Below are 25,709 nucleotides of genomic sequence, written 5' to 3'. Positions count from 1 at the left end.
TGTCTGTCTCTGTATTACGCAGTGCTCTGTCTGTCTGTGTGTTATGAATCTTGAAAAAAATAAGTTATAAGGACGGTTTGCTGACTTGGAGCACCACTGCCTTACTGTGCCACAGAGACGCGAGTTCGATTCCCAGCTTTGAAGAAAGTGTTTTTTTTTTTTCCTCAAACGGACATTGAATTTATAAATTGGTATGCACTGTAAATCGTTAACTTTAAAATGTCAATCGCGGTTATTTCTGTTGATTAATTCATGCTTTTTTACTTAGAGTCAGAACAGGAGCTTTTTCAGCTTATTCAGTTTCTGATCTGACTCAAACAGCGCCAGTATAACTTCACACCCAACCTGACGCTGTTCGTTTTCAAATAATATTGCATTACTTCGACGATGTTTTCTGATTGGTACTATTCGCGTCATAAAATGATTTCTTCAAAACGTCACATATATTTGTCTCTTTCTTTTTTAAAATGTGCGTTGTAGCACTCAGCAACTGGCCACCTGCATGTTCTTGCGCACACTAAATCAGACAGCGCTATATGCAATCATCAGATTCAAATGTTAAGTTATATAGCACAGAATGGAAATCAGCAGTTCTTAGCATTCCACCACGCAAGCTGTCATATCAACCGCCTACTGTAACTTGCTTTCTTTTTTCTTCGGTTATAGTCTTGAATAAAAGTGCACTTGTTTTGTTATACTTTTACATCAACATATGTTCCTGTGTTTGAGCTACATGGGCATGCTCAAAAAATACGCGTGTAATGCCACGAAAAGTGCATGCAGACACTTCAGTTCGCAAGCATTGGTACGACAATGCAGTCACAAGTACACTGCAGAGCTTTGGCGCGTCTTTATGTGAAAACAGCAGTGTCAGATGGGGAGTGTCTGATGATTGCATATAGCGCTGAAGTTACTGCTCTTTACTATGCTTTCCTCTGCATGTCCTGGAGTACAAAAGAAACAGCATACAGCAACATGTGGGGACTGGCAATACTGGGGGAAAAAAACACGCGGTCGTATGTATCGTGATACACTGCAGAACTATAGCGCGTCTTTATGTAAAAACCGCAGTGTCAGGTTGGGGGCGGTAGGGATGGATCCTGAACGCGACTGAGACAATGAAAAGTGAATTTAAAAAAAATAAAGCTAACCTTTACAAATATCATAAATTACACCAGCTGTTACAGACTGAAATCAAATGTATCTTTTTATTCCAAAATAGTGAAAATAAGAACACTTCTCAAATGGGAGTTGTGCAGGATCGAACTCATGACCTTCTGATTCCTAGTCAGCGACTGATACTGTTACGCCACGGAAGCAGTGATAGTTAATTCATATCAATGTCTCACACTAAGGCGGGTTTTTTTGGCGGTGGCTTTTTTTTTGTATCTTTTGTGAAAGTGTGTCTTTGATATTTGGACTTCAGGCTTCATACATTATATAGTTTATGCCTACATTTTGTCAATTGCTACTAGAATATATAACACGTTTCTGTTTTAACAATGTGTTTACACAGATTACTGTAGAAATGCAACACATATGAAATGCGTGTGTTTCAAATAACAATCTTATTATTTCTACTCTAAAACTCCACTTCACTCCCAGATAATCAATCAAGGCAAGAGCTGGGAAAAGCCTGTTTACGTTCTAAGTCGTTGGGGGGATGGAATAGCCGGCTGCTGGCAGCTTGTCTTTATCAGTACATTTAGATGACAAAAGACGCTGGCGGAGAGGTGAGAAAGGTTTTAAGAAGCGATTTAAGGTGGGCCGGATATACGAGTTTTTTTGTAGGCTCTGGTAATTCTAGTGTTAATAAGGTTGACTGGTGAAATTCACGAAAGTGTTTATTTCAGTGAATTTGCTGGGTTCACCAGCAAACGTTGTTCATGGAATTATTTCCACTGCGTGGCTGGCATTGGCAAACTCTTTTTTCCAAGAGCTACAATGATGCCTTGTGAGGCCAGCATGACATCACAGAACTGTAGAAGCCAGGTTGAATGGGTATGTTACTACTTGATTGTGAATGCGCAGATGTACTTCACTTCATACTTTATGGTGCCACTACTCAATTAGTACTGCAACCGGATTTGTAGCTTGCATGTATTTAAAAGAAAACGTGCAGTATTTTCTTTTGTGGAGTACATTAGCTGACCATAATGCAAGTATAGTATAGTATATCAATTATGGAGAATCCACTGCATTCACTAAACAGTGTCATCTCCAGACAGAAGAGCACTTCAGCGACAGACTGCTGTCACTGTCCTGCTCCACTGACAGACTGAGAAGATCATTCCTCCCCCAAACTATGCGACTCTTCAATTCCACCCGGGGGGGTAAACGTTAACATTATACAAAGCTATTGTCTGTTTTTACCTGCATTGTTATCAATCTTGAATTTAATATTGTTTTTTGTATCAGTATGCTGCTGCTGGAGTATGTGAATGTCCCCCTGGGATTAATAAAGTATCGGACGGACGGACGGACGGACGGACGGACAGACAGACAGACAGACAGACAGACAGACAGACAGACAGACAGACAGACAGACAACTTTATTAATCCCAAGGGGAAATTCACATACAATCACAAATACTGCATTCTTCTGCATAAATTCACTGTCCAGTGTGTCTTCACTAATGGCTCCTGGCTATGTAAGCAGATCAAGTAGTGACAGAGACAGCACAAGTAAATAACACTCATCACTTACATTACCGGCTCTGACGCTGTGCTGGTATGAACTGGTAGGCATGCATTTACTGTTGAAATAATGCTGATGCCAGTGCGCTCACTTACTCACAACCACAAAGATCAGAAAAATAAACACTAACCACTGTGTAACCTGATCTCTGTATCGACATATCTAAAGCAAATAGCTGAAAAGAATCCAAACCAAACGTTTATTGATATGCTTATGTTACTGGATTGCACTGAACAAACTCTTTTCTGCTTGGCTGTGTGATTAAGCCCTGCAAAGGAGCACATTTGCTTCTTGCCTTATACCCAGTGCTACTGGCATAATTACAACCAAGATATTTTACATCAATAGAGCCATTATTGCATTGTGTAATTTGTTAATGTAAAAAATAAGCGGACTATGTCATACACATTACATTTTAACGTGTTACCCTACTGCCTGAGAGTAAGCTGCTGAGCTTAGTATTGTACATTCACCCCATCAACATAAATTCAGTGATCTCTGAAATATTGAGACTGATTATTTCAGCCAGGAGAAGGAATAACAATCGCCTGAGCATTTTCCTCAAGAAGCTGATCTTTGTGGATGCTTCGCATGTGCAAAGCTAACAGAGTGCAGTGGACATACGCAGACTAAAAATTATTAACAGAAACCCGGTTACCGGGTTGCATGGCCAAGTAACTGGGTTATCCCCAGTGAAATCTATGCATGTTAACCTTGTTTCTCAAAGGGTTTACATGGCATTTTAAAAACACTTTCTGTGACTAACTGGGTTATTAAAGCACCTATTAACACTAGAATTACCAGAGCCTACGAAAAAACTCGTATATCCGGCCCACCTTAAATCGCTTCTTAAATCCGTTCACACCTCTCCGCCAGCATCCTTTGTCCTCTAAATGTGCTGATAAAAGACAAGCTGCCAGCAGCCGGCTATTCCATCCCCCCACCGACTTAGAACGTGAGCGCACTTTTCCCAGCTCTTGCCTTCATTGATTATGTGGGAGTGAAGTGGAGCTTTACAGTGGAAATAATAGATCGTTATTCTAAAGTAATCTGTGTAAACACATTGTTAAAACAGAAACTTTGTCATATTTTAGTAATAAATGTTACAAAATGTAGTAGGCATAAACTATAGAATGTGTAAAGCCCGAGTTCCAAAGATCAAATAAACACTTTCACAAAAGCTTCAAGGATAATACAACCGCTTCTGTGGCGTAGCGCGTTAAGATTTGCCTCTTAGAGCAAAACAGCTCTGCTGCCTCTCTGACCTGAGTTCGAATCCCCGCTAGGGATAAAATGTTGCTTTTTTTTTTTTTTTTTCTTTTTAACCTCAAACGGACATAAAATTTATAAATTGGTATGCACTGTCAGTTAATGAGATCGTTATATTTTCATGTGGGATGCTCCTTTTAAAATATTTTTTTAACAATTGAGACTGCAATTAACAGGAACAACTGTCCTTATAACTGTTATTTTTAAGATCCATAACACACAGACAGACGAGCACTGCGTAATAGGGAGACAGACAGGCAGAGAAGTCACTAGATATATAAATAAACAGGGAAGGCACATGTACTGAAAGAAAAAAAAGATCAACGTGCGTTGTTCCTGTAGCACTGAATGAGCTCACGTGCTCTAACATCACCCCTCCCCCCCATCTGACTTTCTAAGTAACAACAACGCACGTTGATCTTTTTTCTTCTTTCAGTACATGTGCCTTCCCTGTTTATTTATATATCTCTGCCTGTCTGTCCCCTAGCGGGGATTAGAGCTGTTTTGCTCTAAAAGGCAAATCTTAATGCGCTACGCCACAGAACCTGTTGTATTGTCCTTGAAGCTTTTTTGAAAGTGTTTATTTGATCTTTGGCACTCGGGCTTTACACATTCTATAGTTTATGCCTACTACATTTTGTAACATTTATTACTAAAATATGACAAAGTTTCTGTTTTAACAATGTGTTTACACAGATTACTTTAGAATGACGATCTATTATTTCCACTGTAAAACTCCACTTCACTCCCACATAATCAATGAAGGCAAGAGCTGGGAAAAGTGCGCTCACGTTCTAAGTCGGTGGGGGGATGGAATAGCCGGCTGCTGGCAGCTTGTCTTTTATCAGCACATTTAGAGGACAAAGGATGCTGGCGGAGAGGTGTGAACGGATTTAAGAAGCGATTTAAGGTGGGCCGGATATACGAGTTTTTTCGTAGGCTCTGGTAATTCTAGTGTTAACAAACTCATTGTGACGCCTTTCAGTAGGTAATGAGGGTTTTACCTACGAGCCTAAACGTGAAATATAGAAGGGTGAGGTGAAAATCAGCCCATTGTTAAAATATGTATTAGCCTTGCTGTGTTAAGTATACATATGTATTGCTGTTTAGAGCAGAGGCTTGAAAATGGGATTCGCTTTGCTTGATTTGATTGGCTTTGGATAGCTCTAAATGCCTTGTTTTACAAGTAAACCCTGGTGTTTGCATGTAGATAAAATATCAAAATATAAACAGAAAACGAGTATGAACTATATCAGTGATTAGCACTAAGGTTAGTATAAAACTCTTTGTCTATAAAACAATTTGAATTATAATTTACCTGGCATTATAATCTAATGTCAATAATTGGGATTAACTCATAATTGTGTGTGAAAACTATTATACAATACCAATAACTGAGGTTAACTTTTCCTCATATAACTGAGCGTGAAAAAATTTGTGGACTACAGCTTGAATTGGTCAGTGAAAATGAATTTATTCGGATTGGAATTTAAACTGCACAAATTATTCTCTGTGTTGTTATCAGTTCAGATAGTATAACTAAACAAAAACAATACAACACTAATCAATTGTATATCAGTCTAAACAATAATGTAATAACAGACAACCCAATTTCTATATGGCTTTTTTTGTAATGCATTTTTATTTTTACTTGAGCATTATCATCCTTATGGTGCCTTAAATCTTCAAATATAATCACGACTAAGCTCATCTGCAAATGATGCCAAACCTCAAATTTTTCACCAAAATACATGAAAAATGCTACCCACAGACAGGCCAAATGCAAAAACTTAAAACAAAATAGGTTTTGGAAAACCAAATATTAATTTTAAAGTAATGAGTAAACTAATGCAATTTTAATTTTATAGATGTTAAAACACCTGTGTTACTCAAAAAAATGCATTATTATGAAAGCTTATAAAAAATATTTTGCACAGATACTGCCTTTTTAAGATACTGTCTGATGCTTTGTAACCTCGTACATGTGTGCTCCAGTAGTGACAGCCAATAAGGAAGAAGAGAAGTTCTTGCATAGAGTGCAATCAAGTAAAAAAGAACCAAATAAAAATTATAGGCCGCATTTGAGTATGCTTTAATAATATAGTGACTTGTCTATGAACTACAGTACATGCGGAGGCACAGAGCTAAGACAGGGATTTTACAGTACCTAACCAAGACATTTTATGATGCACATCCCTGGAATTAATTTTCTTTTATGCCCCAATCTGTCAGCTATCGCTGTGCCAAGTATATTTTTCATATCCCAAGTATATTTTTCATATCCCATAGCACTGCAAAGTTGTACTGTTTAACACAAGGTGTCCTTTTTTATGAAAAAATGTGTTACTTTTTTAAAACCATTTAGTCTCTTACACCTAATCTCTCAAAAAAAGTACTGCAGTTGCACTTAAATGTGTAAAAACATTATATACTGTACATATATACACAAACTTTAAATATTACTCTGAAACAAAAAGTAAACAATTTGTAGCTATGTATGTAAAATTATGTACTCAATCAAAACTTTACTTTCAAAAATATTTTTCATGCCAATCCTTGAAGCAACACTAGACAAAGAAAAACATTACATTTTGTACAACAGACTGAGGTTTTTGTGCTACAATTCACACAGCCTTCTGCTGCAGCTGCGGTTTCTCCAAAAACATAGCATTTTCATTTATTACATTTGTTTCTGTTGTTGTTGTTTTATTTCTTGCTTTTCTGGATTAAACTAAATACATGCATACATTTTCATACTAGCTTCTTCCAGTGTTGAGGCAATGCCTTTCACTGCGAGCAGGGCGGGGAACAGCCCTTAACATGGCACATACATACACCTACCATTCAGTGTCTAACCAACCAAAACATCAGCTGCACATGAATGAATTATAATTTTATAGCCTCACCTCTTGTTTCCTCTGATATGGGACTTTTTGGAGGTCTTCCTCTCCGCCCAGGCTTCTTTATCTCTACTTTCTCAACATTAGTATTCTAAATTAAGTGAAATATTTATTCATTACTTTCTCAGTTTCATTGTCAAATTATCCTTTCAAGCTTTCAGTTAGCATTACAGTGTCAAAAAAGTATTCACCCATTAGATGTTTTTCCTATTTTATTATTATAGAAAATTAAATTACACTAGTTTAATTTTGAATTTTTCACACTGATCAACAGAATAAGACTCTTTAATATCAAAGTGAAAAAAAACCTGCAAAGTGGAATTTTAAGCTCTTTATAGGCACTGTACATGCAAGACAAAAAGGAAAAACATCTGTGGTCAAGGTGAGTACATTGTTATGAAAAAAACATCATGCTACACACTAACTAAATTTATTTGTGATACGTAATAACTAACTATGAAGCTTTACCTACAGCAAAGAGTAAAATTCGGCCAATGTTACTCATAAAAACAAAATAGAAGGAGAACACTGCCATTAATTTAATCATTTAGAATCATAGGCTAATCTTGTACATGCTATAAACAATGACTTAATCAGTGGATCAAGACATAGGGATAAAGGCAGAGCAATGCACAAGACAAAAGAAATATACTCTTTCCAGCCATGCAAGTCAAAGATTAAAAGTTTTAATACAGATTCATAGAAATCTACTTGATAAGAGAGAGTAATTTTATATTCCATTCACACATCTTGCCTCATTCTGTCTCTGACTTTTACTGTGTTCTTCTTTCTGATCAGCTTCATTATTTTGTTGGTTTCCTAATTGAATGCAAGAAATAACATGACCATTAGAATGCAATATATTAGTATTTTTTGTTTATGATTTTTAATCAATCTTTTTATTTTTAAATAATATAACCACGACATTAACACAACTACACGGCAGCTCCTAAAAAGCAGTTTTTGAATTCAGCTAAAACAAAAAAAAAAAAATACTTGCCTGCCTCTTTAATTTGAACTGCAGAATGTTGTTCATTCTGGAGTGTTTTGTCAGCCTTTTCCAAATTTTCCATCTAAACCAGCAAGTCATACACAATTAAAATATTTAAAAACAAATTCTGATAACAGAGTTTGATCACAAAGAAACAACTGGAACACTTCTGTGCTACACTGAATAATATGATACAATAAATAATAAAATATACTGTAATATACTGTCAGTATACCTTTTTCTGTATGTCATTTATTAAAGTTCTGCTAAAAACACATCATCTACATGGCTAAATGCTGGAAACCAGAAACACAGATTTGCAACTATATATATGAGTATGAGCGAGTGTGTTTGTGTGCCCTCCAATAGGCTGGCATTCAGTATGATGCATAGAAAAGGCTCTTACCATCTATAATCTTGTAACAGATGAACCAACTTCCAGAAAATGGATGGAAATCACAGTAATGACACATTCACAAAGTCACAGAATATCCCTGAACAAAATTCAAAGAACTACAGGTCTCTCTAACCTCAGGTAAAGTCAGTTTTCTTTATTTCAAGATAAAAATAGACTGAATAAAAACTGAATTCATGGGAGAGTACTTTATCATCCAAAGTAACATCAGTGCTCTGCTCTAATTTGTAAAGAAACGTGTGTATAACAGACAAGTCAAATGTAAAGCTCTTTGGACAACACAGGTTCCACTGAGCTTAGCATAAAGCTAATACAGTGTTCAATAGTAAAAACAACATGTGGGTCGTAGTGAGATGGTATGGGGACTGGAAAGATTTGTCATCACTGAAGGAACAGTTAATTCTTTACCACTTTACCAGAATATTCTTAAGGAGAATGTCCAGTCATCTCTCGATGGCCTGAAGCTGAAGTTTAACTGGGTTACGCAACAGGCTTATGACCCTAAACAAAAAAAGTAAATCTACAACTAAATAGTCAAGAGGTTTTGGAGTGGCCTAGTGAAAGTCCTGAATCTGAAAAGAACAGTTCACTCTCAAAAATTTACCAATATATATGAATTAAAGCAGTTCTATAAAGAAGTGCTGGTTAAAAATCCTCAACATTGATGTTAAAGACCAATATTATAGGTTAGATATAGTACTGAAACTATAGGGGAAAATACTCTTTTCACACAGAGGCCAGAGGTTTTCTGGAAAACTTTATTTCTTGAATAAACAACAAAAACAACATTATGTATTCACTCACATTCCTCTTCTTTAATATTGCTTTTTGTCTAAAATTATGACTCCATTCATTGAGTAAAATATATAAAAACCAAAGTACATTAGGAAGTGGGTAAATAGTTTTAACATTACTAAGAAAGATGAAGATAAATTCATTTTTGTAAGCCAAATTTTTGTTTCCCTGAAACTTTATATGTGCTCCATTTTGGTCAAGGACTGTAGTTTTTTCTTTCCTTTTAGAGCATGTGTTCAAGATGCAATAAAATGAATACATTTGAATTAAAAATCCAACATTTTCTAAAGCTGCTGCAAATACAATGCATTTTGGAATTCTCTTGTATCCATTTTGTTAACTACAGTACTTGTGCAAAATAGTTATCATTATTATTATGGTATTAATAATACCATGCTGCACTCAGCATGAACAAGTAACACCTGTGGTTTTATAAAAATAGCAAAGTTAAAACTTTAATATAAACCACAAGAGTTCTATGCATGAACAAGTAACACCTGTGGTTTGCAGTTTAACTATAAAAATAGCAAAGTTAAAACTTTAATATAAACCACAAGAGTTCTATGCATTTGGTTATGGAGGAGCTTACTGCATACAATCTTTTTAAAAAAGATCAAGAAAGCAAAAAAATCAGAATTCGCCAATCCAATAAAATTAAATTGATTAATATTGGTTCCCAGAGGCTCCCAGAGATCCTTAACTGGATAGGCTGGTTAGAAAACTGATGGATGGGTGAATAAAATGTGCTTACTCAGTTCAACAGATGGACAAAAAGCAGTAAGAAAGTTTAAAAATAAGTTGCAGCAAGGACCTTAACCTTTCTTGCACTGTAAATCATTGTTTGAGAAGACCATGTAAAAGGAAATTATCTACATAATCTGTGTTTTAAAGACATAAGATCATGTTCACTATTTTGTGCCAATATGTTGAATCCTGTCTTATTTTAGTTGTTCCTCCCAGATGGCACAGTATGAACATGCAGTAAAATTATTTTATTTTTATTTTTTTAACATAGTTGAACTCTAGTGTAATATCACTTACACTACTCTAAGAGCTGCCATTGCCTTTATTGCTTGACAGTAAGGTAGAAAACACAATATGTAGTTCAACAATGTTGTTTCTAGCGGATTTTGTTAATTGACACATTGAAATTTGAAAAAATTTAGTCTTGTATTTAGCTATTTGCATTTTACAACAGAAGTATTATAAAAAAAGAAGTTGTAGACATAGTGGTCTGTTTTTTCATGCAATGTGAAAACTGACCAAAGTGAAATATAAATGTAAGAGAAAAGTAAACAATATACTTACAAATGAAAAAGTAATAACATACACTTAAATCAGATATATTATACTACAGAATATCAAAAGAAGTAACCTCAATAACAAAGTTTACTTATGGGAAACCAGCAAATAGCTAGTAATACAGTATATGCTAAGTAAGTTAAAGTAGCAGGACAAGAAAATAGTAGTATAATAATTTCTTTGTACTTATTTGACTGGCTTTATATTTACCAGTAATTATATGTGGGTTAGAATTAAAAGCATAACTCAGCAGTTATGAATTGTTAGAAAAAAGTCACCGAAATATGGGCTAGTAATACAAGCTCTCAACTCCAGACATATGGGTTCAAATTCTGACACAACCAATATCTATGTGGAGCTTACAAGTTCTCTTTGTTTGCATGGGATTTTCTTCTAACTGCTTAAACACAAGTCAAAAGACATGTGTCTGCTTGCTATAGGTTCGTTTTTGCACAAAATACCTTTGAGACTGGCTCTGGCTTAATGCAAATCTGTATTAAACTAAACAAACAGAAAATGTTATGATGGGAAGATGAATATAATATGGTGATGTCATTACAGAATTAAGCTTGTACAATTGTATAGTTTATTTAATTAAATATACATCATCAGAGGTTGGGAACATATCAAAATTTAAGTAAATGACATTATTTTTAAAATAGATTAGAATATCACAGTTTTTAGTGCTGCTGACTCAGTTTTAAGAACCTGTATCTAATTTCCAGCCTGGTCACTTCAAAAAGTGAAATTTCTAACTTTTCTCAGTACTTACATGAAGTTCTCTGAGTACTACGGTTTCCTACCATGACAGAGACATGCATGTTGTGCAAACTGGCAAAAACAAATTGGCACAGTGTGAGTCTGGGTGTGTATATAAGCAAGTGCACAGTGGCTTCTTCAGTGTCGAGTCCAACCATGTGCCCAAAGCTGTACAGCCCTAAGTCACACTTTCAAGAGATTTTGGACATTATTTAATCAATGGTAATATTCTCACCACTGTAAACAATGAATAATTTAAAGAAAATTGCTAAAAAAGAAACATTTTAACAATGCATAATTTTAAAAGTAAACTTTTTTTTATTACTTAACTCTCCTAATCTGTCAACTGAATCCACTTCTTCCTTGGTTAATTTACCTATAAAATATAGATAAACACACAAATGAATGTCCAGGATTAAAACATTAAAAACAGCTTTAAAAAGTACGACTAAATTGTGAACTTGTGTACTTGTTTCTTTCAAGGGTGTGCTGCGATTTTTTGGTGGTCGCCCTCTGCGAGGTTTTTCAAATTCTTCTTCCTACAAAGACAGCCAATTATTAAATTAAGACAATAAATTATGAATTGAAAAAAAATAAAATTTTAAGCATCATTACTACTATTCCTTTTAAATTACAAGTCAAGGTGTCAACATCTTTTGTAATTTTCATTAACATGACAAGAACTTAATAATTTAGCAAAAAGTAATAAATATATAAGAAATTTATTTGAACAGTAAATGAGTATTAAAAGACTTCCTTTTTCTTTTTCTAAGAGCTTAAACAATATGGTTAAGCTTATTTTATAGCTAAAATTTAAGTCATTTGTTACAAACTTCCAAAATATTACACTTTAACAAAACAAAACAAAACAAAATATTCTGGATCAGAGTGAACTTGGCAGCCAACAGGTTTAGAGACAATCAATTCTGCCAAAAGAACATCCCTGAAAAGCTGTGGGGAAGTAAAAGGGTAGCCACCTGTCACAAAAAAAAATATCAGCATTATTGATATACGAGACAATCACAGAAACAACGTCTTCATCTTTTCCCAATTCTATGTGGGGCTGATCTGCTTGATCAACCTTCTCCATACAGCTCAGTCCTGCACCTCCTTCCTCAGTCAAACCATTTCCCTTCAAATCTTCTTACTTTATCCATTCATCTCCACTTTGGCCTCCCTCACTTTCACTTTCCCTGTATTTCCATTCTAATCACTCTTTTTTGGTCTTTAATCTCATGACTCAAAACATCCATAACCAGTTCAAAGAGATAAGGACTTAAAGAAGATCCCTGGCGGAGAATTACTCTAACTGCGGTCTGGTCTGTTATCCCAATACTGTTTTTAACTCAAGTCCTCACTACCTCAAACATATCTTGGGCAATTCTCACATACTTCTCTGTAATCCTTTCTCTCCCATGCACCTCCAGCTCTCTTAATATGGTACTCTGTCATAAGCATTCTCCAAATCAGTGATGATGCCTTGTGCTGCAGGTTTGAAAGGGTGAGCGGCCGTAAAAAAGCCATTCCTTAAAGGACAAAATAGCTGCTTGAAATACTGGCTGTTGACTACTGCAGAGTGAACTGGAAGTCTCCTCTTCCCAGCAGAAACTGAGACTTGCTTTATCTGACAACTGTTAAGCTGAGTCTGAAGCTGTTGTGTGTTGAGGGGCCCATCAGGCAAACTAGTGACCCTCAGAAACTTGTCTGTGATTGGGTTGTGACTTTGGGTTTGCCTGATCTCTTCGTATCAGAGTTTTTTCCAGTTGTACTGTACACTGTACTCACTGACACGTTGATATGTTTTTTTTGCCATTTCTCTAAATGAAAGGCCTGCAGTTCTAAGGGTAATAATGCTCTGTCATTTTCTTGCCATTATCACTGGAATATTGTCCAAGTAGTACTTCAAAGGGTATAGTAACACAGTCTGTTACAACTCTTCTTTAAGACAGACAGAGGGTTTTAAAGTAATCAACAGATGCTGGGACACTTGGGTAAACTGTTTGCTTTAAATTGCAAGGCTTGATTTACTTTAATCGCTACAGAACACCTGTATGTTGTAACCCATTAGATGTTCCCTGAAGAAGGCCCTTTTGTAATATTCTGATATTTCCTTTTCTTCAGTTTTTGCTAACCTAAACTCTAAATTTAAACTTCTGGCAGTTTACTGCTTACCTTTTCATCATTTGAGCTCATTCATTGCATTTCAAATGACTAAATTTGAAGACAAACTGGAAATATTGAGGTGTTATAAAACTTTTTACCGGCAGAGTATATTCATTACTTTTTTACAGGTAATACCATTCTCAAAACCACTTAATCCAATCCTGGCCTCCTGGCTCAAGGAGGTGTGGTGGGTGCATTTGAGTATACAGTGTATGCAGTTTTAGTGTATAAGCAATTCAAACATTTAATTTATTGGAAGGGAGGGCTAAATTTGAAGCCTGTGTACAGGTAATAAGTTAAAGTAAAACACAATTCAACATTAACACTTTATTGTCTAGCTATGGAAAAAAAAATTGAAGCTTGAACATACTTGTACAACTGAAAAGTAATGCTAGTAATGAACAAGGTAAAGAAAAGAAAATTGTTAACATATTATTATTATTATTATAATAATGCTTTCTCCTGAGCAGTGTTGCTGGAACCTATCCCAGCAGGCATACGGTGAAAGGCTGGTTGATATAAATACTCCAAATTTCCATTACTACCACTAAAAACCCATATCAGTTCAAAAGCTTCCTGTAAAACTGTGTTTTGCATCAATTGTCAACAAAAGACCAAGTCAGTTACTAAGAAAAACAGAAATTGATCAGCAGAAGGAATATTTTATTACTCATGGGTAATTGTATGTAACGTGTCCAAAACTAAGCAGCTCCAGTGAACTATAGTAATTTTATGCCCTGGCTAAAAAAAAAAATACTGCATACAATAAAGTAACAGCTACGTACAGCATACAAGTACCTTTCTTTTACTTTAGATACTATAACATTATAAAAACATTACTCTATTATTGTAGCAAAAAATTTAAATATTAAACTTAAAAACTATGTACTTACACTTTCTGACTTATGGTCTAATTTACGTCCTTCACACTCTACCACAGTACTTTTGCCTTTAAAAAAAAAAAAAATGTGGTGGTAAATTACCAGACTAAAGACTTATTAATGTATCTGTTCTAAATTACAAATAAACCAGAGATGGCAAAATAGTAGGAATATAAAGAAATACATTTTTAAATGTGCTTAACTTCCATGTTGGTTTTAAATAAAAATGTGTTTTGATTTTATTTACATTTTAACACATATCAATATGTTTATTTTACATTTGCCTTTTTTAAACGAAAGCCTTATCTAATTCAAATAAGCAACAGACAAGACAGATAAAGTGTGGTGTGTGCTAACAGTGGTGTGCACTACATACTTTCTCTTTAGAGAAACAGGCAAACTGATACATAGATGCTTCTCTTTTTTAGGTAGTTTTAATATATATGAGACTTTTGTGTTCTTAAAAATATACTGTACTTAATTGTACAATTCTGAATGGCATCTGTGGATCTAATCTTAACTAAATTAATTTATCTTAAGCTATTTTTCCATAAAGCTTGACTAATTCAGGTTTAACTTAATTTATTGGTTAACAGTTATCCACCTAAACTTCTCCTTATAAGCAAGGGTTGATTATACATTAGTTCTCATATTCCAGATGATTTAGACAGAACAGTTTGTTTGCAATTTAAGCCAGTTAAAAATAAATAATTAATATATGCAATTTGAGAAACACATTTTAGAAACTTACTAATTTCATCAAAAACTGTTCGTGGGTGTTTGGGTGGTCTTCCCTTCCGTGGTTTTGCTTCTTTTCCTTTTTCACATTCATCCTCCTATTTACAAAAAAATTTTTAATTAAAACATTTTTTTATTTTAACAGTAATTTTCATATTTAAAGGCATGAAAATTTAAAATGTATGATCTTTACAGAAAGAGATGTTGTAAGTGCCAGGTAGAGTATATGACCTTATTAATATTTGTCTAAACAAAATTAACCGGGGACAGTGCAATTCTTCATGACTTTGAACCAAGGTTGTTATAGTTAACGAAAACTAAAATCAAAACTGAAACTATTATTAAAAAAACATTTTCGTAAACTGAAATAAAATAATTAACAAAACCGAAATGAAAAACTAAAACTAAACGAAACTATTAAAGTAGCTGGAAAGACTAACTGAAATAAAATAATAATTTACTAAAATATTTTTTGTTTTCGTTTTTGAATGAATATTCTTGCCGTTAGTCTTTAACCCTTGTAAGTTTTAACTCTAAAACAGAAAGTCATCCACCATGAGCCATCCCCACACATATTCATCCAGTGAACGGTGGCTGGTGACGGAGGGCGGCTGTTCACAGACAGCATTTGCGGAGACAGAGCGAGCTGAGTGCGGGTGTGCAAAGTGTGAGAGATACAAAGCAATTTGCGTGCTGCCTTTCTTTGCGCTTGTTTTTGTCGGAGGGAGGAGGATGTTCTAAAATGGACACTGTACAACGGCTGAAATTAGAATGTGCCGGTCAACAAAAACTTTACCGTATGGACAGAAAAATCACGAGTGAGTAACGTTTCAGTTTATTTCTCAGGTGACTGCTTTTTGTTGATAGCAATTCACCTGCCACTTCGCACAGGAGAAATTGTTTTTACTTTCTCATATACGAAGCATAGAGAAAGTATAGTATTCATGAAAAAATTCAACCTTGATATTTTGATGAAGCTTGACTTTATAGACCTCCCAGAGTCCAAAAATACTGTTTTTTAGAATTGTGTGTGTGTGCGTGTGAGTAAACACGATAACTCAAAAACACAACTAGATAGAGGGATGAAACTCGGCATGTGGTTGTTACACCACAATTTGTAGATCTGTATTAACTTTTGGGCCAAATCCATTACTCGGAAGTGGTACTTTACCTAAACACATATGATTTTTTTTTTTATTTATGCAGCTGCAGAGTCCGATTTATTCAACATTACTTTTTAATAATTGTTCAATATATTATTAATTTGATTTGTTGGTGATGGTTCCTTAATGTACATAATATAAAAATATAATCATTGTCTTGCGGTTTACTCCTCAAATATCCATCCCCATATCTGAGTATACAAGAAAGTCGAGGGGAGACCACTCCCGATTTTTTGAAAATAAAAACTAAACATACTAATGGGTTTTTGTATTTATTCTAGATTTATTCATTTATCTTTTTCAGTTCATATTCACAACTCAAAATACCAGATATTGTGAAAGTAATCCATTAGCAGAATTATATTTTAAAAATTGTCTCCCTTTTTTCAATGTTTTTCTCTCTCTCTCTCAAAATAGATAGTTGAAATATCATTTTCTTTTTGTTCTTAACATCAGCCATATCATAAATATTGCATACCAGGGAGCTTTCCTGCTTTACATTAAAACCTGCTGAGGTAGGCTCCAGGTTTCCTGTAATCCTGCTCTGGATAAACAGGTTTAGATAATGTATATATTGTTCTTAATCTCAGATGCTGTCTGTAGTTTTGTGCCTGTCCATATTCCTATTACCTGCTCATTATGGGTTTACTGTTCTTATGATGGGCTATTCAAGTCTCACTGCCCCTAACCTTCACACTACATGCTTGTTGTTCTTTGTTTCCCTCAATACAGCTAGGTGGGGTCCGCACACTCATTCAAGTCTAAGAGCCCTGTTTTTGCTAAGCCCCCTGTGATTTTCTTGAGAAAATATTTTAAAAATTATACAAGTGTGTAAAATTATTCATATTCAGTATCTAGTTTTCATTATGCTTGTTTTTATCAGACAAAAAACAAAACCAGATAGTAAACAATGTAGTGTAGTAAGCTTCCACTAACATTAATCTCATATCCAAATCTGTCAAGTGTATAGTTCTGTCTGATTGTGACACAAAACTAACTCCGTAGGTGCACCATGCCATAATTACTAAAACTAAAACTGAAACTAATATATATAAAAATAAAATAGAAATGTTTTTGTGAAATAAAAACTAAACTAAAACTAAAAATACACAATGAAGGAAAACTAAAACTAAACTGAATTTCCAAGTAAGGTCGTAAAAAAATATAGAAATAAAAACTAATATAAAAAGGCAAAATTATAACAACCTTGCTTTGAACACAAAGTCAATATATCCAATTAATTAATCCTTCTCAGTTTTCCATTATCAATGCAAATAGGTATGACATTTCAAATAAGTTAAAAAAAATACAAACAAAATTTACATAAACATATAATATATGGCAGCCTTATCACCAACCCATGTCTTTTTCTTTTTAAAGTCATAGCTTTGCTGTATTCTATATGTTTTGTGGCACTCTTCATAGAAATAGTATAAAAACAAAGGTGCAAAACCCTGATTCTGCTTTTTTTTTTTTTAAACAAATGGATTGTCCTTCATATGCTTTGTTTTATGTATTGTTTTTGATGCCATATATGCAACCCTGTATTCTTCAAAGCACTTCTGAATTTACTGGACCATCCTTACACTTAAGATAATCTGAATTGTTTTGTTAGTACAGATATCAACATTGCAGATATTTGCATTTGGGCTCTTTAATATGAATTCAATCTGAGCAATGAGGAGGGTGATTTGTTGTGAGTGTAGAAGCTGACATATTTGACTAATTATAACTGAAACTAGTTAAAAAGGTGTTAGTGATGCAGACAAATACCCCTAGGTCCATCTGAACTGTACACAGTTTTGAGTGGAAAAGACAAGTCTTCTATATAAAAAGGACCAAAGTATGCTCTACTATTTGAGGAGGGTTTGATCTTTTTACATGTGTGACAAACTGCTGCCAGTGTAATGTTCTATTTAGCCTATATACATCACCTACTATCAGTAAAATGGGTGTCTGCTTTTTATATTTATGTTTTGGAAATGAGATGCCCTCTTGAGTATGCTAAAAGCCCCTCTTCAGTTCATGGTGTAGTATTTATATAAGTGGTTCAAATAAGTAATCAGGAGGCTCATATCCTGCAGTTTAAACATTAAACTAAACAATAAATAAGCTGTTTGTGCTAGTGCTGATAACTAAGACTTACAGGTGCATCTCAATAAATTAGAATATCATCAAAAAGTTAATTTACTTCAGTAATTCAATTCAAAAAGTGAAACTCATATATTATACAGATTCATTACACACAGAGTAATACATTTCAAGCATGTATTTCTTTTCATTTTGCTGATTATGCCTTATAGTTAATGAAAACCCAAAATTCAGTATCTCAGAAAATTAGAATATTGTGAAAAAGTTCAATATTGTAGACTCATGGTGTCACACTCCACTCAGCTAATTAACCCAAAACACCTGCAAAGGTGTCCCGAGCCTTTAAAAGGTTTCTCAGTCTGGTTCAGTAGGCCACACAATCATGGGGAAGACTGCTGACTTGACAGTTGTCCAGAAGAGTGCTGTATCCGAGCAAATTAATGGAAGTTGAGTGGAAGGAAAAAATGTAATAGAAAAAAGTACACAAAAAACAGGGACAAACACAGCCTTGAGAGGATTGTGAAGCACAGCCTATTCAAGAATTTGGGGGAGATTCACAAGGAGTGGACTGTGGCTGGAGTCTTTGCTTCAAGAGCAACCACACACAGATGTATACAGGACATGGGCTACAACTGTTACATTCCTTGTGTCAAGCCACTCCTGAACCAGAGAAAACGCCAGAAGCATCTTACCTGAGCTAAGGAGAAAACGGACTGGACTGCTGTCAATGATCCAAAGTCCTCTTTTCAGATGAAAGTAAATTTTGCAGTGTTGCTACACACAGATTGAGAAAGAGTGTCTTGGTCTCATGTTTGGTATGGAACAGTTACACAGCTATGTGTACAGTTTACCATCATTCCTAGTAGAAACTGACCATAAACCTTAAATAGCCATTATCATGAAAACCTTTAATGAAATGTCTCCAAGAATACAAAGACTAATGATGAAGCTTCAACTCTATGATTTTGAGCTGATTTATGCACCAGGCAAGTATACTATGTTAGCTGATGCTCTGTCATGTGAATCAATGCAGCAAAATTAGAGTTCTACAAAAACTGATGTTGAACCTCATGTTAACGTACTACTGGAAAACCTTCCAGCGTCAGACAGTAAATCCAAAAAGATTATAGCAGAAACAAAAAAAGACAGAGTTATAAAAGGTAACTGAACATCTGGTTGATCTAAAGGTTCTTGCAAACAAGATTTTAACATCAGAAGTGAACTGAGTATTGTGAATGAACTGTTGTTAATGCAAAGTAAAATGGTTATTCCTTAGTTTTTAAGGCAAGATATGCTTAAGAGAATACATGAATACATATCGTTACGCAGTTAATGATAAAAACCAAGACTACAAATTCAGATCTTTATTTAGCTTTGTTAAGTTACGAATCTTCCACTAAAGAAAATGGAATTTTACCACCTAAGATTTCAATGGGTGTAAGTTAAGCACTACACTACCATATACTTTTAAGCCAAAGGAACACAGATAGAAGAAAAAACAGGAGCTCCTGAGAAACAGGCAAAAGAGAAATTATGATAAAGCAGCCAATACTTTGAAACCTTTAACAAAAGATATGGTAAGAATTCAAGGGTTAAATACATGAAATCAAACAGGTAGAGTTCAAGAGGATGCAAGCCCAAGGTCTTTTTACAATTCCAACAGAGGTTGGGTATATTATTAGGAGGAAAATAAAAGAGCAACAGCAAGAACAGACCAGCGAGGAAGTTGTGTCTGAATTCAACAGCTAATTCAACAATTGAGGCAGATGATGCTAGTACAGTTGAGCAAACACCATTACCAGTACTAAGAAGATCTACTCTAACTGTGAAAGCACCTGAATGACTAAATTGTTAAAATAAACATTAAAAATGTAAAAACTTGTATTCAAAATGTGTGTAAGTAATGTTAATGTATATTAAGAGGAAGTGCTCAGATTTAGTATGTAATGGAATACACTTGTTTATCTGAAAGGAAAGGGGATATCTTGGTAATGTGAATAAGCATGATAATTCTGTAGAGGGCAGTAGAATACACATTAGGAATAAACTATGTATATACAGAACCCATAGCAGAAGGACAGTTGCTGCCAGTACTTGCGCAGAGTAGCATACAGTTGCAATGTTTTTGTAATGGTTTAGAATTGTAACAAAGTTCACTTAAAAAACCCACATTTTGTTCTTATTTAAGAAAACAAACAAACAATCTCACTCATTAACAGCGCAAAGGTCTTCTATATGATACCTCATTTTTAAAGCCATTAAAATCAGAATAGAAATATCTTATAGTTAAGTAAAAAGTCATTTCTTTATTATACTCTACTAGCCAACCCACGGTGTAGCATACGCCGCATAATTATTTATTGATGGGTGAACACAAACTCCTCGAACTGCCACCTTATCGTGGTGGAAGGGTTTGTGTGTCCCAGTGATCCTAGGAGCTCTGTTGTCCGGGGCTTTATGCCCCTGGTAGGGCCATCCAAGGCAAACTGGTCCTAGGTGAGGGATGAGACAAAGTGTGGTTCAAAACAACCTCCTATGATGAATAAAAACTTTGGACGACGTTTTCCCTTGTTCGGACGCTGGTCACCGGTGCCCCCCTATGGAGTCAGGCCTGGACGTGGGGCTCGATGGTGAGCGCCTGGTGGCCGGGCTTGCACCCATGGGGCTCGGCCGGGCACAGCCCAAAGAGGCAACGTGGGTCCGCTTCCCATGGGCTCACCACCTATGGGAGGGGCCAAGGAGGTCGGGTGCAGTGTGAGTTGGGTGGTGGCCGAAGGCGGGGACCTTGGCGGTCTGATCCTCGGCTACAGAAGCTGGCTCTTGGGACGTGGAATGTCACCTCTCTGAAGGGGAAGAAGCTTGAGCTTGTGCGCGAGGTTGAGAGGTTCCGGCTAGATATAGTCGGGCTCACCTCGACACACAGCTTGGGCTCTGGAACCAATCTCCTTGAGAGGGGCTGGACTCTGTACCACTCTGGAGTTGCCCCCGGTGAGAGGCGCCGAGTGGGTGTGGGCATACTTATTGCCCCCCGACTTGGAGCCTGTACATTGAGGTTTACCCCGGTGGACGAGAGGGTAGCCTCCCTCCGCCTTCGGGTGGGGGGACAGGTCCTAACTGTTGTTTGTGCGTATGCACCGAACAGCAGTTCGGAGTAGCCATCCTTTTTGGAGTCCCTGGAGGGGGTGCTAGAGGGCATACCTTCTGGGGACTCCCTCGTAATGCTGGGAGACTTCAATGCTCACGTGGGCAATGACAGTGAAACCTGGAAGGGCGTGATTGGGAGGAATGGTTCCCCCCGATCTGAACCCGAGTGGTGTTTTGTTATTGGACTTCTGTGCTCGTCACGGATTGTCCATAACAAACACCATGTTCGAGCATAGGCGTGTTCATATGTGTACTTGGCACCAGGACACCCTAGGCCTCAGTTCGATGATCGACTTTGTGGTCGTGTCGTCGGACTTGCGGCCACATGTCTTGGACACTCGGATGAAGAGAGGGGCGGAGCTGTCAACTGATCACCACCTGGTGGTGAGTTGGCTTAGATGGTGGGGGAGGATGCCGGTCAGGCCTGGTAGGCCCAAACGTGTTGTGAGGGTCTGCTGGGAACGTCTGGCAGAGCCTCCTGTCAGAAGTAGCTTCAACTCCCACCTCCGGCAGAACTTCGACCATGCCCCGAGGGAGGTGGGGGACATTGAGTCCGAATGGGCCATGTTCCATGCCTCTATTGTTGAGGCAGCTGAGCGGAGCTGTGGCCGTAAGGTGGTCGGTGCCTGTCATGGCGGCAATCCCCGAACCCGCTATTGGACACCGGCGGTGAGGGATGCTGTCAAGCTGAAGGAGGAGTCCTACCGGTCTCTTTTGTCCTGTGGGACTCTGGAGGCAGCTAATTGGTACCGGCAGGCCAAGCGGAATGTGGCTTTGGTGGTTGCTGAGGCAAAAACTTGGGCATGGGAGAAGTTTGAGGAGGCCATGGAGAACGACTTTCGGATGGCTTTGAGGAGATTCTGGTCCACCATCCGGCGTCTCAGGAGGGGGAAGCAGTGCAGTGTCAACACTGTATATGGTGGGGATGGTGCGCTGCTGACCTCGACTCGGGACGTTGTAGGTCGGTGGGGGGAGTACTTCGAAGACCTCCTCAATCCCACTAACATGCCTTCCAATGAGGAAGCAGAGCCTGGGGACTCGGAGGTGGGCTCCCCCATTTCTGGGACTGAGGTCACCGAGGTGGTCAAAAAACTCCTTGGTGGCAGGGCCCCGGGAGTGGATGAGATACGCCCGGAGTTCCTCAAGGCTCCGGATGTTGTAGGGCTGTCTTGGTTGACACGTCTCTGCAACATCGCATGGACATCAGGGACAGTGCCTTTGGATTGGCAGACCGGGGTGGTGGTCCCCCTTTTTAAGAAAGGGGACCGGAGGGTGTGTTCCAACTACAGAGGGATCACACTCCTCAGCCTCCCTGGAAAAGTCTATTCGGGGGTTCTGGAGAGGAGGGTCCGTCGGATAGTTGAACCTCGGATTCAGGAGGAACAGTGTGGTTTTCGTCCTGGTTACAGAACAGTGGACCAGCTCTACACCCTTAGCAGAGTCCTGGAGGGTGCATGGGAGTTCGCCCAACCAGTCTACATGTGTTTTGTGGACTTGGAAAAGGCGTTCGACTGTGTCACTCGAGGAATCCTGTGGGGGGTGCTCCGGGAGTATGGGGTACCGGACCCCCTGATAAGGGCTGTTTGGTCCCTGTACAACCAGTGTCAGAGCTTGGTCCGCATTGCCGGCAGTAAGTCGAACTTGTTTCCAGTGAGAGTGTCACCGATTCTGTTCATAACTTTTATGGACAGAATTTCTAGGCGCAGCCAGGGTGTTGAGGGGGTCCGGTTTGGTGGACTCAGGATTGGGTCACTGCTTTTTACAGATGATGTTGTCCTGTTTGCTTCATCAGGCCGTGATCTTCAGCTCTCTCTGGATCGGTTCGCAGGTGAGTGTGAAGCGGCTGGGATGGGAATCAGCACCTCCAAATCCGAGACCATGGTCCTCAGCCGGAAAAGGGTGGAGTGCCCTCTCAGGGTTAGGAACTAGATCCTGCCTCAAGTGGAGGAGTTCAAGTATCTCGGGGTCTTGTTCACGAGTGAGGGAAGAATCGAGCGTGAGATCGACAGGCGGATCGGTGCGGCGTCCGCAGTGATGCGGGCTCTGCATCGGTCTGTCGTGGTGAAAAAGGAGCTGAGCCGTAAGGCAAAGCTCTCAATTTACCAGTCGATCTATGTTCCTACCCTCACCTATGGTCATGAGCTATGGGTAGTGACCGAAAGAACGAGATCGCGAATACAAGCGGCTGAATGAAAAGATGGATATCATTTTGAAAGTTTGTCCCTGTGCCTTATTAATTGTCATTGCAAAGGCCAATCTAACAGAAAACTGTCTGCGTGTAAAAGTAAAAGGCAAATTTGAATCTTATGGGGTCAGGGATATCCGGGGAATAAGGACAGTTTGTGAGGTAGGAACTGCGATAGTTTTATACTCCAGTACATTGCAGTGAATGCTGGTAACAGTCAGTCTAGTGCCATCACAGAGACTTCTTGCTGGCATGAGGTTTCTGAGAAGCATGACAACTGAACCTATTTTAATTTTGAGTTTATGCGGAGGCATGCCAGTGGGAGTAAGACTGTTAAGAAATTTTTCGGGGAATGAAACTTGATCAGCAGGATCGTCTGTGACGATGGAGGCAACGCTGGTGAAAGTTACTTCGTCGGTAGGGATAAGTTTCAGTACTTGTTCATTAAGGTGTAGCGAGTCTTAGTTGGTGACGCTTAATATAGCTCGCATACTGAGTTGTTCCGGAGTCACAGTTGAGAAGTCGATGTCGCCATATAGTTGTTGAACGGGATCAGAAATAAAAGGAAAACAATGTGAAGGTAATGGACGTGGGAGGAGTGTTAGGGTTGGCGGGCGGGGCTCTGTTGTGCGTGCCATGGTCGGCTGCTTAGTGAACTGTTGGTGGGCAGGGCTCTGTGAGTTGGCGGGTGTGGCACTGTCTTGCGTGCGTCTTGCTTGCCATGGACTTAGTGAATTATACATATAGATTGCTAAACTTTATTGAATATATAAAAAAAACAAACTCATAAATATCTTACATTTTGTGCAGGATCATTTTTCTGCTCTTTAATGTCCTTTTCATCCACAGGGAGACTATCTGGAATGTTAATGTAAAATATTTTAAATAAACATCTTTAAAACATTATACAGAATTTATTTATACACAAATAAAACATTTGGGCTATCACAATGCCAATGGACCTTTATTTTGGTTCTTAGCAAAGCCAGAATGTTTGGGTGGTCTTCCTTTGCTAATTGCTTGTGCCTGTTCAATCTTGCCAGGTTTAGGATTCTAAAATGCAAGGAAAAACAATTTTTAAAATTTCTTTTCCTAAAAATAATTATCCAAAAACTAAAGATAAACATAATGGAATGATTAAGTATCAATGTAAAACTAACAATGTGAGATGTATATTTTAACCTGAGTACTTTCATGAGCTGCCCAGTTGGCAAAGTGATTTAATGAGCAGCGGCACTAATTGGATGACAGAGTCTGAAAGAAAACTTCCAGTGAAAAAGTTCCAGAAGGCAACAAAGGTATTGCTGAGAAGAAATGCTGTACATGTGCTAGAGTAAGGAGGCTGGGATGGCAAAAGACATTTAAAGTACTTAAATGATGTCTGAAAACTAACTCAGGAGTTGTGTGGGTGAGTGTATCACTGCACACTGCGATGAACTGGTGTTCAATCTAGGGCTGGTTACCTGCACTATGCGGCCATGACAGACCCCACACCAAGGATTAATGACTTAAAAAAAATGCAATTAGGACTTTGCAATCACTTAAAAATATAAGTAATATTATAAATAACCTATTAAAAGGTTATGAATATCAAAAACAGAATTAAGTTATGGCTAATATGCTTTTAATGAAACATCCTTTTTTCTGGGGGTTTCCTTGTAAATACTATGCTACTATGCATATTAGTACATATTTTAAAGTAAATAACTGATGATACTGGAAAAAGTATTGGAAAAATTTGAAGGCAGACAGCACTTCCTTACATTTTCTGTCTCATTAAAGAAAACTTCGTTTTCTTTCTTCAAAGATTCATCTGCAAGAGAAGTAAAAATTTTTCCATTTCTTTAAGCAACATTACAAACAAACACAAAAATATTCTCTAAAAGGCAGCTGATCCACCTTTCCTTAGAACTTACATATTAATTTTTCAGGAGTTGGATGTTTTTTTGGCCTTCCCCTCCGTGCAGGCTTTTTCTCCTCAATACATCCTACCTGAAACATAAATGTTACATTTCTTAATTTTCCACAAAATATATGAGATTCTGCACAGTGATTTAAATGAGGCAAGATAATATATTATTCTAAGATGTAAACTAATCTCAGGTATCTTAAATAAATATTAGTGCTGTCAAATGATTAATCACATTTTTAAAATTTGCCCAAATGAAACAAAGGCAAAGACAGATGTTAATTCAAATAACACAGCTGCAACAAG

General features: G+C 37.3%; 1 protein-coding gene across 3 annotated transcripts in view; it reads right to left on the bottom strand.

Moving 5' to 3' along the window:
- bod1l1 (biorientation of chromosomes in cell division 1-like 1) overlaps positions 1 to 25,709 on the bottom strand; it is a 170,440-nt gene that overhangs the window by 43,837 nt on the left and 100,894 nt on the right. For all 3 annotated transcript variants that reach the window (XM_051928655.1, XM_051928654.1, XM_051928653.1), the window contains exons 26-36: positions 25,411 to 25,486; positions 25,258 to 25,307; positions 24,457 to 24,547; positions 24,294 to 24,352; positions 14,925 to 15,009; positions 14,186 to 14,241; positions 11,599 to 11,668; positions 11,461 to 11,505; positions 7,868 to 7,942; positions 7,622 to 7,686; positions 6,874 to 6,958 (exon numbers count right to left, since the gene is read on the bottom strand). In XM_051928655.1, the coding sequence (XP_051784615.1) occupies positions 6,874 to 6,958; positions 7,622 to 7,686; positions 7,868 to 7,942; positions 11,461 to 11,505; positions 11,599 to 11,668; positions 14,186 to 14,241; positions 14,925 to 15,009; positions 24,294 to 24,352; positions 24,457 to 24,547; positions 25,258 to 25,307; positions 25,411 to 25,486 (757 nt within the window). The remainder of the gene's footprint in view (positions 1 to 6,873; positions 6,959 to 7,621; positions 7,687 to 7,867; positions 7,943 to 11,460; positions 11,506 to 11,598; positions 11,669 to 14,185; positions 14,242 to 14,924; positions 15,010 to 24,293; positions 24,353 to 24,456; positions 24,548 to 25,257; positions 25,308 to 25,410; positions 25,487 to 25,709) is intronic.

This window comes from Erpetoichthys calabaricus, chromosome 5 (genome assembly GCF_900747795.2).
Source record: "Erpetoichthys calabaricus chromosome 5, fErpCal1.3, whole genome shotgun sequence".
NCBI classification, from domain to species: domain Eukaryota; kingdom Metazoa; phylum Chordata; class Cladistia; order Polypteriformes; family Polypteridae; genus Erpetoichthys; species Erpetoichthys calabaricus.
The sequence above is the reverse complement of the archived record's forward strand: the minus strand, read 5'-3'. Positions and strand labels throughout refer to the sequence as shown.